The 16,394-nt window shown below is 44.3% G+C and overlaps 1 protein-coding gene across 2 annotated transcripts in view; it reads right to left on the bottom strand.

Moving 5' to 3' along the window:
* The window catches only part of LOC146772463 (phospholipid-transporting ATPase IK-like), a 520,789-nt gene that overhangs the window by 231,252 nt on the left and 273,143 nt on the right, over positions 1-16,394 (bottom strand). For both annotated transcript variants that reach the window (XM_085638338.1, XM_085638339.1), the window contains exon 14: positions 4,327-4,358. In XM_085638338.1, coding sequence (XP_085494464.1) covers positions 4,327-4,358 — 32 coding nt within the window. The remainder of the gene's footprint in view (positions 1-4,326; positions 4,359-16,394) is intronic.

Raw genomic sequence — 16,394 nt, 5'->3', positions numbered from 1 at the left:
GATATAGGCCCAACATTAACAAGGAAACTCTACATGCAATGGCGTTATGGCACCCTCCCCCTCAGGGCACACATGGACAGTTGGACACTCTCACAGACCGCAACACAATGCCCAGCATGTGGTCATCCGTCCGAGTCTGACCTGCATATTATATTTTTTTGTCGAGCTTTCAAAGAGCCAGGAATTATTGGCTTGTCCCACTCTTAAAAAATTTGGGCTTTAGGCAGCACCTCCCAGCTTACATAATTTTAAAAACAGACCTATCGGCTTCTACAGTATTCGCAGTCGCGAAATTTTTAACAGCAATGTGGTTCAGTCGCAACCGTTGTATACAATCAAATATCGATGACTGAACATTTTCTTTGATAATTATGGCTTATTTGTTACTTGATGGATTAGAATTTGTTTTCCTGTGTTGTATGTACTTTTTCTCTATGTTCATTTGTTTTACTCTTTTATGGTCCTAGTGACCGAAATAAAGCTGATATGATATGATGATGAAATAGAAGATGAAAGGAGAGAAAAAGATCCTAAGAGGAGTCCAGGAGTGTAAAGGATAGAAGTAAACGAGTTTCAAGAGTTTTCATAGGCAGCATCATAGCAAAGGGAAAAAACAAGCTTAAAACCAACTTTAGGGCTCCTCTAGTGCCCCTTGTAAACTATACTCAGAAGAGGAACTAGAGCAACTCAGCGGAGCCAGGAGACCACAGTAGTGCAGCTGGGTCACTATAACAGAAGTGAAATGACGCTGACTCACGGGGGAAGGGAAGGAAACCGCGCTCAGAGCAACTCAATGGAGCCAGGAGACCGCAGCAGTGCATCTGGATCACTATAACAGAAGTGAAATGACGCTGACTCACGGGGGAAGGGAAGGAAACCGCGCTCAGAGCAACTCAGCGGAGCCAGGAGACCGCAGCAGTGCAGCTGGATCACTATACCAGAAATGAAATGACACTGACTCATGGGGGAAGGGCAGGAAACCGCGCTCAGAGCAACTCAACGGAGCCAGGAGACCACAGTAGTGCAGCTGGATCACTATACCAGAAGTGAAATGACGCTGACTCACGGGGAAGGGAGGAAACCGCACAACTCAGCAGAGCCAGGAGACTGCAGTCATGCAGCTTGATCACTATAACAGAAGGGAAATGACGCTGACTCATGGGGGAAGGGCAGGAAACCGCACAACTCAGCGGAGCCAGGAGACTGCAGTCATGCAGCGTGATCACTATAACAGAAGTGAAATGACACAGACTCATGGGGAAAGGAGGAAACCGCACAACTCAGCGGAGCCAGGAGACTGCAGTCATGCAGCTTGATCACTATAAAAGAAGTGAAATGACACAGACTCACGGGGAAGGGAGGAAACCGCACAACTCAGCGGAGCCAGGAGACTGCAGTCATGCAGCTTGATCACTATAACAGAAGTGAAATGACGCTGACTCATGGGGGAAGGGCAGGAAACCGCGCTCAGAGCAACTCAACGGAGCCAGGAGACCACAGTAGTGCGGCTGGATCACGATAACAGAAGTGAAATGATGCTGACTCACGAGCAAGGGAGGAAACTGCACAACTCAGCGGAGCCAGGAGACTGCAGTCATGCAGCTTGATCACTATAACAGAAGTGAAATGACACGGACTCACGGGAAAGGGAGGAAACCGCACAACTCAGCGGAGCCAGGAGACTGCAGTCATGCAGCTTGATCACTATAACAGAAGTGAAATGACACGGACTCACGGGGAAGGGCAGGAAACCGCGCTCAAATAGAACAACTCAGCAGAGCCAGGAGCCCGCAGTAGTGTAGCTGGATCACTATAGCAGAAGTGAAATGACACTGACTCACGGGGAAGGGCAGGAAACCGCGCTCAAATAGAACAACTCAGCAGAGCCAGGAGCCCGCAGTAGTGTAGCTGGATCACTATACCAGAAGTGAAATGACACTGACTCACGGGGAAGGGCAAGAAACCGGGCTCAACTAGAGCAACTCAGAAGCCAGGAGACCGCAGTAGTGCAGCTAGATCACTATAACAGAAGTGAAATGACACGGACTCACGGGGAAGGGAGGAAACCGCACAACTCAGCGGAGCCAGGAGACCACAGTCATGCAGCTTGATCACTATAACAGAAGTGAAATGACACGGACTCATGGGGAAGGGCAGGAAACCGTGCTCAAATAGAACAACTCAGCAGAGCCAGGAGCCCGCAGTAGTGTAGCTGGATCACTATAGCAGAAGTGAAATGACACTGACTCACGGGAAAGGGCAGGAAACCGCGCTCAAATAGAACAACTCAGCAGAGCCAGGAGCCCGCAGTAGTGTAGCTGGATCACTATACCAGAAGTGAAATGACACTGACTCACGGGGAAGGGCAGGAAACCGTGCTCAAATAGAGCAACTCAGAAGCCAGGAGCCCGCAGTAGTGCAGCTAGATCACTATAACAGAAGTGAAATGACACGGACTCACGGGGAAGGGAGGAAACCGCACAACTCAGCGGAGCCAGGAGACCACAGTCATGCAGCTTGATCACTATAACAGAAGTGAAATGACACGGACTCATGGGGAAGGGCAGGAAACCGTGCTCAAATAGAACAACTCAGCAGAGCCAGGAGCCCGCAGTAGTGTAGCTGGATCACTATAGCAGAAGTGAAATGACACTGACTCACGGGAAAGGGCAGGAAACCGCGCTCAAATAGAACAACTCAGCAGAGCCAGGAGCCCGCAGTAGTGTAGCTGGATCACTATACCAGAAGTGAAATGACACTGACTCACGGGGAAGGGCAGGAAACCGTGCTCAAATAGAGCAACTCAGAAGCCAGGAGCCCGCAGTATATATGTATGTATATTGATACTTGTATAGCGCACTACTCACCCGCAAGAGTCTCAAGGCACTTGTACGAATACCGCGGTGGAACCCATCCTGGCTTTCCCTGTGAGGCGTCCACTCCTGGGCACCCCCAAGGTGGAGGCCAGGCATCCTTAGCGTTGTGGGGGCCGTTGTGGAGATTAAGCAAGCTATTGCCCAGAGTTGCAGAGTGGGACTCCATGATTGGAATAGGCACCGAGGCGAGAATTATCAGGTCCGTGGAATTTTTTTTTTTAGCCCAAGACCCGCCGAGGCGGGGAATTGAACCCTGGTCCCGGGCTAGATCTCTGCATCAGGGTCTGCCGCTCTAATCATTGAGCCACACTTCTCCAGTAGTGTAGCTGGATCACTATACCAGAAGTGAAATGACACTGACTCACGGGGAAGGGCAGGAAACCGTGGGTGTGGGGGATTTGTTACTTCTACCACTGGAAAGGTGTGGCACAGTGAACAGAGCAGGTGACTCCAGAGCGAAGGGTAAACGGTTCGATGACCAGCAGAAGCTCAGCTCAGCATCATGTGACCTTGGGCAATAGCTCACTTAATCTTCCTGACGGTCCCAGCATCTTGAGGGGTGATATGTTTGCGCTTTACAAATAGGAATTATTATTATTATGTATTATACCCATAAGTGAAACTGGAATAACTTATAGGAAAAGGACAGCATTGTCTTGACCCTTTGTGGCTCTAACTGGAGTGGTGGTGCAGTTACTCGGAGGGAAGGGAAGATCTTGTTACTCTCCCCAGAAGCTCAGTTAGAGTAAGTAACTCACAAGGAACAGGCAGTAGACCACAGTAATTGTCCTTTTTAGCTTTACCCAGAAGTGGGGATAGGGTGCCCTTGAAAGGAAGGGCATTTCGATACTTTATAGATCCTATTAGTAAAGATACCTAACCCCCTGAAAGATCTTAGTACTTGGTGGGAGTCTGACCAGAGCATGGTGGAGGACAAAGAATGGATGGAAGCCATGATGGCTACCTTGGCGCTAGTAATACCATCCTTACTCAGACTGATCCAGTTTAAGAACTTCCACAGAGTTTACTATAATCCCAAAAGACTGTAGAAAATAGAGGCAGAAATCCCAGCACTTTGATTAGTTATCTGAATACACAATCAACTTAAATACTGAAATTCATTCCGGTGAATGACCTTTTCTCCAGCCAATGATCTTTTCATTATTTAAAATGATTATCTTAGTTCTACTTTCTATACAAAACGGTTCTTATGTATGAACCATGGCATATGGCAATACGTATTAGTATACATTTTACAGCTTGTATTTAATGTATTTGATATTTTCAGTGTTTATGCTACCTAGTCCTAAAATAATCCACGTTATCAGTGTAAAAATGTAATCAAACAAGTGACCAATTAATGAAGAAGTTAATCAATCCATAAATGAATCGCGATGCCTGTTTAATTTGCATTGTAATCGATACATTATATATGTACGTTCTTGCTCACCTGCATCTTGCCTTCAGAATTTGACCCCGAACCTGCATGAATGGATGAGAGAGTGAGTGTGTGACAGCAAGAGAGAGTGAGGCAGAGATAGAGAGAATCACAAAACTGAAAAGAGCAAGCAGGAAAAAAACAGTGCCTTGTTTGTAATTAATACATTGAATTAAATAATAGGAAAATAGCATTGATTGAAAAGTTGTGAATGTAGAAACACTATTTACTGGGCTACAAAATCACCAGATGGATAAATTACTTACCTGTAATCCTAGTTCTCTTCCAGGGGTATCCTTATCAATAGTCATAAGCACATGAATATTAACGCCCATGCGCGGGGCCCCGGAAACACATATTTGATGTTCTATATATATATATATATATATTCTCTCTCTTTCTCGAACCGACAAAGATTGACGACGCTGTGTTCTGACCAAAAATTTATTGGAACAGCTTAGGAGGACGCGTTTCGCCTGCCAAGCAGGCTTGTTCACCAATAGTTCAACCATTTTTGAAATCAGACATTTTAAATCGTAGTGCATGAGTCAATAGTCACGTGATACGACTACAATTGCAGTGTGTTGGAAGAAAGACTCGTAGTTCTCACTCATGGACAACTACCGTTCTCGCTGTTCAATTCATACAACTATGAATAAACAAATGTCACAATGTCTGCCATTACAGTACAATACTAATTAATAATTAGCTAATTGAACATAAAGTGCATTTATATAATTTTATTCGTTATTTTTCAATAAAACTTTATGTAAAATTTGGCATCTGTCTCAGCGGATCACAATGTACTGAATAATCGATCCTCCCTGAAATGCTTGACCTAGGACACGCATAGGTATATTTGTCCTAGTGGGTTTGCCTTTTTTCATACACCTTCCATTTGCAATACAACTTTATGCAGACAATTCTGTCCTTACAAAATATATTCACACATATATATATATATATATATATATATATATATATATATATATATATATATATATATATATATATATATATATATATAAAATATATGCTCTAATTGTAAAGCATGCCAATATGGTGTAAATACCAAATATTATCAAACGGCTTTTAGTCCTAAGCAACACTCCATATCCAAATATCTGTCATGCAAAACAGAATTCGCTGTCTATGCACTGACATGTAGTTGCAATTTAACGTACATTGGTAGTACTAAACTACCAGTACATAAAAGAATATTGCAACACATGCGTACCATTGTAAATAAAGATCCTAGTTACCCGGTGGCGAGGTATTTCAAGGAACAGCATCAGAGCAGCCTCAAACATATTAAATATTATGTGTTAGACACAGTGCCTTTTAACAAAAGGGGTGGAAATAGAGAAACTAGACTTCGGCGGTTAGAAACTAGGTATATACTGGAAATAGATACCAAGCAACTCAAGGGTCTGAATGTTTGTGAGGATTTCTATACATATCTAGGATAGATAAATGTGTTATTTGTTTACAACAAATATTTATGTCATTTAACCTATATATCCATACAATATTTAATTGCGTATTTATTTATTTATCTATACTTGGTTTTACGTAGATGGATACTTACGCTATCTGGTTGGATTACAGGTTATAGCACAATGTTGATGTACAGGGGAACTACTATAAAAAGAACCCCAACACTAAACCGGGGATAATCGAATAGAAGTCTCTGACAATTCCCATGTATACAACTATAGACCTTGTTGAGAATATAATGTGCAATGGGAGGTTTTTAGTTAATTAATTGACATTTTAGGTTGGAATGATTTTATAACAATTTTATATTGTATATATCATTTTGTGGGAATCAACCTATGGATCTGTTCTTAAATTAATTATAGGTCTTTGTCCTCCTCTCCCCCATATATACTGATCTTTTGTGATATATATGGCATCTTGGCACTTTAAGGTAATGAGTATTCACCATACCTATAACATGAGTCATATATATGCTATATTGTCCGTACTCTCTCTGCACATATGAACCTATTTTGCACTACTTTTTGCACATTTGCACTATATAAATCTAAAAAGGGATTTTTTTTATAAGGGTCTCGTTTTTTAGAATGAAGGAGGGTAACCTTTTTTTAAGCACTTAGCCACTTTATATTCAGCAGTATGTAATTTTGTGACGCAAACCAGGAAAATAGAAATATATACATCCTGTAGGGGTCAAGTTGCATTTAGACTGAGATATATCCCCGTACCACTTTTATTGTGTAAAAAATCATACAGGATTACATGCACACATATTTTATAAAGGGTAGTTTACATGTACTTTACTATACTTTATATTGTATTTTACAGCGATTCAATTTATGGTTGGTACTGCAACTGCAATAACATACACACATTTTTTAAGCATGGTTTTAGCATTTATGCTGTAATTATTGTGCATTTCCGAAATGTGTAGTATGTTTTCTATGTTTACAAACTGCTGACCTTTGCACTTTATAAGGAGGTATGTGATCAAGGCCGTCTCTTCCGGCCGAAACGCGTCAGGCGACATGGTGATTTCAAAATAAAAATCACTCAAGACGAATTTGGGTCTACTTTTGCTTTCCTCACGTGGAATAGAGCAACAAAGGCAAGCGCGCTGATATATATATATACTCGTGACAAAGGAGTTGTACTCCGAAACGCGTCGAGTGACTGGACGAATAAGATTAAATAAACACGCTATGGAAAAGGAATACGTGGCTGTGGCATCGGTTTTTTTTCGGAACGATAAAATAACGATTGTGTTGGAGATTTGGGGTTCGCGTCCCCGCCACAGCCCACTGCTGCAAGAGGCTTGGGTTTCTTTGCGATAAGTTGTTGTGGATATACTTGCTGTTTTGAAATGTAGCTGAATTAGGATGCAATAAATTTGCACTGGAAACGCACGTTGTGGTCCGTACCTGCTTTCTCTGTGGAGTGAGAATCGAGTCAGGAACTCTTATCTTATATATATATATATATATATATATATATATATATATATATATATATATATATATATATATATATATATATATATATATATATATATATATATATATATATATATATGTATATATATATATATATACAACCACAAATGCAGCCCTCCATACAGAAAAGAAGAGCTGAGTAATGCTACAAGAATTCCCTTTGCACGCATATACACATTCAACACGAAGCAGTGAAGAACACAAAGAACATTTGAACTGCTTTAATGTGCAGTGGAAAATGTAATCCTGCAAAGAGGAAAGACAGCATTGCCAGATCACAGGCTGCGTTGCAGAAACACTCAGTGTAAAAAGCTGAAAAGCTAACCTCATAGAAACACATAGGAATAAACTGGCACCATGCCTTTAAGGCAGCCATGACCCCTAGCTTCCCATCATACCTCAGGGGTGACAGTTAGGTCAGTTCTTTGCCGAGACCCGAAGGCCAGGGCACAAAGAAATTACATTTATCTTGATCATTTGTCCGGGGAGGTGGGTGGGTTGCTTATGACTATTGATGAGGATACCCCTGGAAGAGAACTAGGATTACAGGTAAGTAACTTATCCTTCTCTTCCAGGGGTTCCTCATCAATAGTCATAAGGACATGAATAGACTAGCAAGCCCATCCCCTCAACCTGCGGGCAAACAATAAGCATAAACTCAAACATATATTGAAGAAATATCATGAGTCCAATGAAATCAGCATTGGAACAAATTCCTCAAGGAGGCTTGGCCTACTTGGGTATCTGCTCTGGAGTCAGAATCAAGACAGTAGTGCATAGTAAACGTGTGTACCGATTTCCAAGTTGCCGCCTTGCAAATCTCAGCCATCGGCACATTATGCAAGAAAGCTACTGTAGTTGCTTTTCCCCTAGTGGAGTGAGCCTTAGGGGAAACCAATAGAGGCTTGTTCACCAATTGATAAGCCAGCTTAATACAGGACACTATCCACCTCGAGATGGATCATTTGGAGGCTAGAAAACCTGTCCAGAGACACCATAGTTTAAGAACAATTGGTCAGACTTTCTAATGGATTTCGTTCCCTCCAAATAGAATTTGAGAACCCTCTTGAGGTCAAGAGAGTGAAGAGACCTTTCTGCTGGAGTAGCAGGATTGGGAAAAAACGAAGAAAGAAAAATTGTCTGGTTAACATGGAAGTCAGACACCACTTTTGGTAAGAAAGAAGTGTGAGTCCTCAGAACCACCCGATTGTGATGGAAAACCATGTTCCTTTGCGCAGAGTGCCTGGATTTCACTGACTCTGCGTGCAGACGTGATAGCTACTAAAAAGGCAACTTTCTAAGTTAAGTGCTGTAAAGTAGCCTTATGAATGGGCTTGAAAGAAGGGCCCATTAATTTGGACAGAACAATATTCAACTCCCAAGGAGGAGAAGGATGTCGGACAGGGGGAAAAACTTTCTTCAACCCCTGAAGGAAATCTTGACCACCTGGAGCTGAAAAAAGGAGGGTTGGTTAGGTGATTTTCTGTAGGCCGTAATGGCCGCCAAGTGAACTTTTATAGAAGTGTACTTCAAACCAGACATGGCTAAATACAGAAGATAAGGCAAGATTACCTCCTCTTGCCCACTAGTTGGACTAAAACCATTACATATACACCACAAGAAAAACCTCTTCCATTTAAAAGAATAAGAACTCCTTGTGGATGGTCTCCTTGACTCCCTCAAAATGTTCATGCAATCCTGAGGGAGATTCATGTGTCCGTATTGCCGGACCTCAGGAGCCAGGCTGCCAAGCTCAGCGATGGAAGGCTCGGGGGTGCAGAATCTTCCCGCCTATTTTGGTCAGAAGGTCTGGTCTGCATGGAAGCCTCCTGTGTGGACATATTGAGAGTTGTAATAGGTGCGGATACCACAATTGGCGAGGACAGTCCAGTGCTATCAGGATCATCTTCATCCTGGATCGGATGAACTTGGTCACCACCTTCGCGATGAGAGGAAGGGGAGGAAAGGCGTATGCAAATGTTCCAGACCAGTCTATCAAAAGAGCATTCCCTCTCATTCCTGACCGGTAAAATCTGGACGCGAAGGCGTGGCATTTCTTGTTTAGATCGTCCACAAAGAGGTCGATGGATGGTCGACCCCATTGACGGAAGATGCCTGCCACTACGTCGTCGTTGAGCACCCAGTCTTCTTGTTCTTCGAAGTGTCGACTAAGAGCGTCTGCCTGCACGTTCTGTTCTCCTGGTAGATTCACTGCTGTGATCGAGAGATTCCTGGACAGAAGCCAGAGCCAGATCGCTTGGGATTCCAGTGACAGCAGGCGAGAATGTGTTCCACCTTGTTTGTTCAAGTAATACATGGTGGTTGTATTGTCCTTTTGTATCAGCCTCGACTCTGACTGAATCGAGGGATGGAATGCCTTGAGGGCTAGATGAACTGCCAGCAGCTCTAACATGTTTATGTGGTAGGTCTGCTCCTTGCTCGACCATCTGCCCTGAGTATGAAGGCAACCCAAGTGTTCCCCCATCCCTGAAGAGATGCATCTGTGATCAGGGATTGCTTTGGGAGAGGCTGGTGGAAAGGCATTCCCACTAGAAGATTTTTCGGTTGAGTCCACCAAATCATGGATGACTTCGCAGCTCGGGAAAGGAGAATCCGATCCTCCCAATAACCTGAGGATTGGTCCCATTTGTCTTCCAGATCCTGCTGCAGCGGTCTCATTCTCAATCTGGAGTTGGGGATAAGAAATATGCAAGAGGCCATCGACCCTAGAAGAGATGCCACTTGTTGTACTGATGGTTGGCGTTCATGAAGTGGAGAGTTGCACTTCTGTTTCATTGATAAGTCGTTCCTCCGAAGGAAACACTTTTCCTATACCGGAGTCTATGGTGGCGCCCAGATAATGGAGAGTTTGAGTTGGCTGTTGGACAGATTTTTCCATGTTCACGTGAAGGCCTAAACCGCGAAGCAGGTTTAGGCAAATCCGAAAGTGTTCCTTCACCATCTGTGGGGACAAACCCTTCAACAGCCAATCATCCAAGTACGGATACACAAATAGGCCTTGACGATGTAAGACTGCGGCCACCACTGTCATGCACTTTGTGAATACCCTCGGCGCGGAATTTTAGGCCGAACGGTAAGACTCAGAACTGGTAATGCTTGGAGCCCACCATGAATCTCAGGAACTTGCGGTAATGTGGAGCAATCGGTATGTGGAAGTACGCATCTTGGAGGTCTATCGAACACATCCAATCCCCCTTTTGAAGGTGCGGATATATTTGATGTAGTGCCAACATGCGAAACTTCTCCCTCCGAATGACCTTTTTCAGAGATCGCAGATCCAGGATAGGTCTCAATTTGTGTGCTTGGTATTTCTTTGGCACCAGAAAATACCTGGAATAGACTCCTTTTCCTCTTTGAGCAGGCGGAACCTCTTCTATGTAACACAACAAGACCTACCCCGAAAAGAATTTTTTAATTAAAATTTGTATAGTGTCTAGGTACTCAATATTTGTAGTACCTGCCTCACTATCACTCACTGGTGTTTCTGCCACATAAAAGTGAAAAAGTTGTTGTTAAACACTGCCTGCGTGAAAAGTCACAGGGTGTAGCAACAACAACACGACCCTCAATGTCAAAGTGTTTCCCTACACTGTGGTGCTGTAAAAACCTGCTAATAATCAGGCCAAGACTCAAGAAGGTAAAAAAGGTTTGATAGGACGGCAGCGCCTCACGGAAGCAGCCCCAACGAGGTTTATGTAGACAGGTACTCGCCTACTACCTCCTGTTGTCATCATCGGTCACTGCCGCCCAAACAGAAACAGTAAAGTAGGAAAATGATAAAGAACACTAGAACCCTCGTGTTAGTCCTAATGACTAGTGTCTACGGGGCAAACTATATAGTGAAATGTATCTGATAATCTAAAGAAAAGAGGAAGTGTCGACCCAACTGTTGGTGAATTGAGTCTGATCAGGACTCAAGTCACTCAAATTAAAACCGAGCAGCACTACACTGGCTATATAGTACTTTATTCTAAGCTGTGTCGCCGCTCATTAAAACCGACATGTTTCGTTGCCCGTTCAATTTACCGGCAACTTCATCAGGGCTTGGGTCGACTGGTCTCTCTGCAACGCTAGTGTAGACCAGCGATTACTTTTAGTCAGCACCGTCAAAGTGGCTGTCTTTCAGCATACCTGCACCTTCAGTGTGTAAGTATCTGTAGTGTTTTTCAAAGACCCTTTGGCTGTTTCTTCCAAGGCTGCGGAACTGCGTTTCTCGTTAGACTGTGCGCCGGGACTTGACTCATCGAGTCCCGGCGCACAGGCTAACGAGAAACGCAGTTCCGCAGCCTTGGAAGAAACAGCCAAAGGGTCTTTGAAAAACACTACAGATACTTACACACTGAAGGTGCAGGTATGCTGAAAGACAGCCACTTTGACGGTGCTGACTAAAAGTAATCGCTGGTCTACACTAGCGTTGCAGAGAGACCAGTCGACCCAAGCCCTGATGAAGTTGCCGGTAAATTGAACGGGCAACGAAACATGTCGGTTTTAATGAGCGGCGACACAGCTTAGAATAAAGTACTATATAGCCAGTGTAGTGCTGCTCGGTTTTAATTTGAGTGACTTGAGTCCTGATCAGACTCAATTCACCAACAGTTGGGTCGACACTTCCTCTTTTCTTTAGATTATCAGATACATTTCACTATATAGTTTGCCCCGTAGACACTAGTCATTAGGACTAACACGAGGGTTCTAGTGTTCTTTATCATTTTCCTACTTTACTGTTTCTGTTTGGGCGGCAGTGACCGATGATGACAACAGGAGGTAGTAGGCGAGTACCTGTCTACATAAACCTCGTTGGGGCTGCTTCCGTGAGGCGCTGCCGTCCTATCACACCTTTTTTACCTTCTTGAGTCTTGGCCTGATTATTAGCAGGTTTTTACAGCACCACAGTGTAGGGAAACACTTTGACATTGAGGGTCGTGTTGTTGTTGCTACACCCTGTGACTTTTCACGCAGGCAGTGTTTAACAACAACTTTTTCACTTTTATGTGGCAGAAACACCAGTGAGTGATAGTGAGGCAGGCACTACAAATATTGAGTACCTAGACACTATACAAATTTTAATTAAAAAATTCTTTTCGGGGTAGGTCTTGTTGTGTTACATGGTCTTGAGAGGGGGGCTTCCTACCCTTTAACCTCCTAGGCTCCTTTGTTTGAGAGGAACCTCTTCTATGGCCAATTTCTGGAGGAGGACAGACACCTCCTGACGTAGTAATTTTAGTTGGTGGGGGTGTGACTTTACTGGAGGAATGTTCTTTGGTGGTACACTGAAACAAAGTGTGTATCCATTATTCAGTATATTTAGCACCCACTGATCTTTTGTTATTTTGCGCCACTCTGCCACGTGATACGAAATACTTCCTCCCGTTGGAGTGGGCAACGGCGCTAGAGGAAGCAGAAGATCACTGTTTCCCTGGAGTCTTGGCTGAGCCACAGGATTGTTGATGTTGTCCTCCTCTGCCTCTGGAGGATCTACGGCCTTGGAACTGAGACCTGGATTGCTGGTTCTGCCTCTGCTGCCATTGAGGGGTTTGAACCCTCTGATGGTAGTTCTTGCGATTGTAAGGCCTGCATCTTCGTCTGAATTCTTTTTTCTTTTCCAGGCCCACCGCCTTCAGCGTATCCAGCTCAGCCTTCATCCTAGCCATTTCGTCATTGGTGTGGAAACCAAAAAGCGATGTTACGGAGAATGGAAGATTTAAAATCCGATGTTGAGACTCTGGCTTTAAAGCTGTTAAGTGCAGCCATGAAGACCTTCATGCACAAATGGCGTGTGCATATGAATGGGCAGCCAGAGAAGCCCCATCCGCTGCAGTACTAATCACCTGATTAGAAACCAGCGCACCTTCTTGGAGAATCTCTGCAAAATCCTGTCTGTCCTCTTTTGGCAGCTTTTTCTTAAAACGCTCCAAAGAATCCCATAAAGAACTGTCGTAACGGCCCAACAGGGCTGCAGCGCTTGATACTTTCAAGAAGGATGCTGCGTATCCGCATACCTTTCTACCCCAAGAATCCTGAGCTCGACTCTCCTTGTCTGGAGGGATAGAGGACAAAGAAGTGACGGTATGGGTTTTCTTTGCTGCCGCGATGATCACAGAGTCCGATGGAGGATCTGACTTTAAAAACAAAGGCTCCTATGCTGCCGGCTTATATTTTTTCTGAATCCTCTCTGGGGCAGCTTTAATCGAGGATGGGGTGAGAAAAATGTCCATCACTGGTTCGAGAAGACCAGGAATCAGTAGGAGTAAAGGCCTAGACATAGACCGTTGATGGGGAGGCTCGAAGATGATAGAGGAGGAAGCTTGCGGCACTGACATATCTATGTTCAGCTTTTGTGCTCCTCTAGTGAGGACATCATGAAATGTATTGATGTCATCGACAGGTGACACTCTAGAGGGTGGGCTGTTCGTAAGGGTAGGTGAATAGTCCCTTTTCGAACAGTGAGTTGAAGAAGAAGACCAAGACAGTGTTCTTGTTCTCTTCCGATGAGCATGAGTTGATCTATGCTCCGGAGATTTGTCCTGGCGATCCCTGGTCCGAGTAACAGGTAATCTGTCCACCTCCTGTACTAATCGTTCCAACGGGGATCTGTGTAGTGGACTGGAATAGTCCATTGACCAGAAATATCTTTCTGCCTACGGCTGACAGGTAGGAGCCATCTTGGTGACAGATGGACTGAAGGAGACCTCTGCCTTCATGGAGACGTTGGTCTAGGTGATTGTTGTGCCTCTGGAGATGGAAAAGAAGAGCTTCTCGTTAAAATCACTTGAGGAGAGCTCGCAACTGAAGGCGATGACTCCCTGTGGTCTCTGGAGGCTGAGTGGCGTCTAGAGGAGCGATGCGACGTCGATGGTGAGTGCCTCGACGTCGAACGACTATATGTGACCAGCACCGGTGAGTCTTTCAAGGGGGATCTTCTCCTCGACGTCGACCTCTTTGCACTTCGACATCGAATGTCCTGACGTTGAAGCCATCGACCACACTGACCTCGTCCTCGTTGCGGAGCGTCTTGGAGAAGCTAAAGAAGTGTGAACCGATGGAGAACTCCTTCTTTGACGTCGTGCTCTTCCTTGACGTTGACAGAGACCGCCGTCTCGACGTCGAACGCCATCTGGAATACTTTATCCTGGGTACTGATGACGAATCTTTCTTCGCCGACGATGGAGATTTGGTCCTCGACTTTGAATGCCGCCTGGTCGAAGACAACAGAGGAGTCCACTTTGACGTCGAATGTCTTGCACCTGGCGACGACGAGGCCTATCTCGACGTTGACCGTCGCCTGGTTGATGGCAACGGAGATGCCTGTTTTGACGCCGATCGTCGTTCCACTGGCAACGACGAGGCTTGCCTCAACATTGACCGCCGCCTGATTGACGGCAACGGAGGTGCCTGCTTCGACGCCGATCACCGCTCTATTGGCGATGGCGGAGCATGTCTCCATGTCGAACGCCGTATTGGTGGCGACAATGGAGATCCAACTCTCGACCTTGTGCGAGCCCACACCAACCAAGATCAACTCCTCGACATCGATCGCCGCCTGGTTGACGACGGCGGACTTCGTGACGTACCTGCAGTCTTTGTCGACGACCGGTGTTCTCTCGACGGCGTGCCCGCCGTCGATGGTCTTTTTGTTGATGTTTTTGCTGCCGGTGAAGGTATTTTCAGCGCCGATCCCGATGCTGAAGGAAAGCAAACTGGAACTTTACTTCTGGATGAAGATCTTGCTCTCTCCTTCTTCTTCTTCACCGGAGACCTGCCTCTAGAATGAGTTTTTCCCTTCTCAGCCAGCCCATAAAGATGAATCCTCTATCTGTCTTTCAGAGAACACCTGGACAGGGACTGACAATGTTGGCAAGTCTTAGGATCATGATCCTCAGGAAGGCAAAGGATACAGACAGAATGGGAGTCTGATCTAGCCTTCTTTTTGCCACAGGAGGGGCAAGAGTCAAAGAGAGATGGCATTTCTGAGAGAAAAAATATGCTTAACTCTCTCAAAAAAAGTAGGAATCTACTTTAAAAGCCAAAAGATGTCGAAGTAAGTAGGTTTTGACAAAAAATGTGTAGATATTTTCTGATCGAAATCAGAAAAACCAAGGAGCTGAAGTAACCTTGACAGAAGGAGCCGGAAAGAACAACTGACCTAACTGTCACCCCTGAGGCAGGATGGGAAGCTAGGGGTCATGGCTGCCTTAAAGGCATGGTGCCAGTTTATTCCTATCTGTTTTTATGAGGTTAGCTTTTCAGCTTTTTACCCTGAGTGTTTCTGAAATGCAGTCTGTGAGCTGGCAATGCTGTCATTCCTCTTTGCAGGATTATGTTTTCCACTGCACATTAAAGCAGTTCAAATGCTCTTTGTTTTCTTCACTGCTTCGTGTTGAATGAGTATATGTGTGCAAAGGGAATTCTTGTAGCATTATGCATACCTTATGGTGAATTCCTTTGTAATCGAAGGATTTGCAGTGAAGATACGGAATGGACAAAACACAGTGACATCGCTAAAAAGAGATTTAAAAACAGAAAATACAATATGAATGTCATCAAAGGATGGACTCGTGCCAATGAAAAAACTATAGATGATTGTCTTAAACTAAAACTTCCACCAATGGAGAGAAAGATCAGATTAATCGATTCAAAAGCAGTTACATCAATACTGAGAAAAAATTGGAAAATTTTACAGTTGGATAGCACGTTATCGAAAATTATGGGAAACCATCCAATTGTAACCTATCGCAGAGCCAAGAGTCTAAAAGATCATCTGATGCATAGCCATTTCAATGGAAAAGATCAAAAAGAATCCTGGCTACAGACAAAAGGCTTTGTAAAATGTTTTAACTGTAAGGTCTGCAAAATTGCGAAACCAATGACGGAACTTCAAATGGCAAACAAAAAATGTCGGAAGATATGTGAACTGATCACATGTAAAAGCAAATATACAATTTACATAATTGAGTGCCCTTGTGCACTCAAATATGTTGGGAGCACCACGTGTGAGTTAAAGAAACGAATCTTAGAGCACGTACGTGCAACGACAAACAAAGACAAAAGCAACGCAGTGGCAAAGCA

The sequence above is a fragment of the Triturus cristatus genome, chromosome 12 (genome assembly GCF_964204655.1).
Source record: "Triturus cristatus chromosome 12, aTriCri1.1, whole genome shotgun sequence".
Taxonomy (NCBI): domain Eukaryota; kingdom Metazoa; phylum Chordata; class Amphibia; order Caudata; family Salamandridae; genus Triturus; species Triturus cristatus.
The sequence above is the reverse complement of the archived record's forward strand: the minus strand, read 5'-3'. Positions and strand labels throughout refer to the sequence as shown.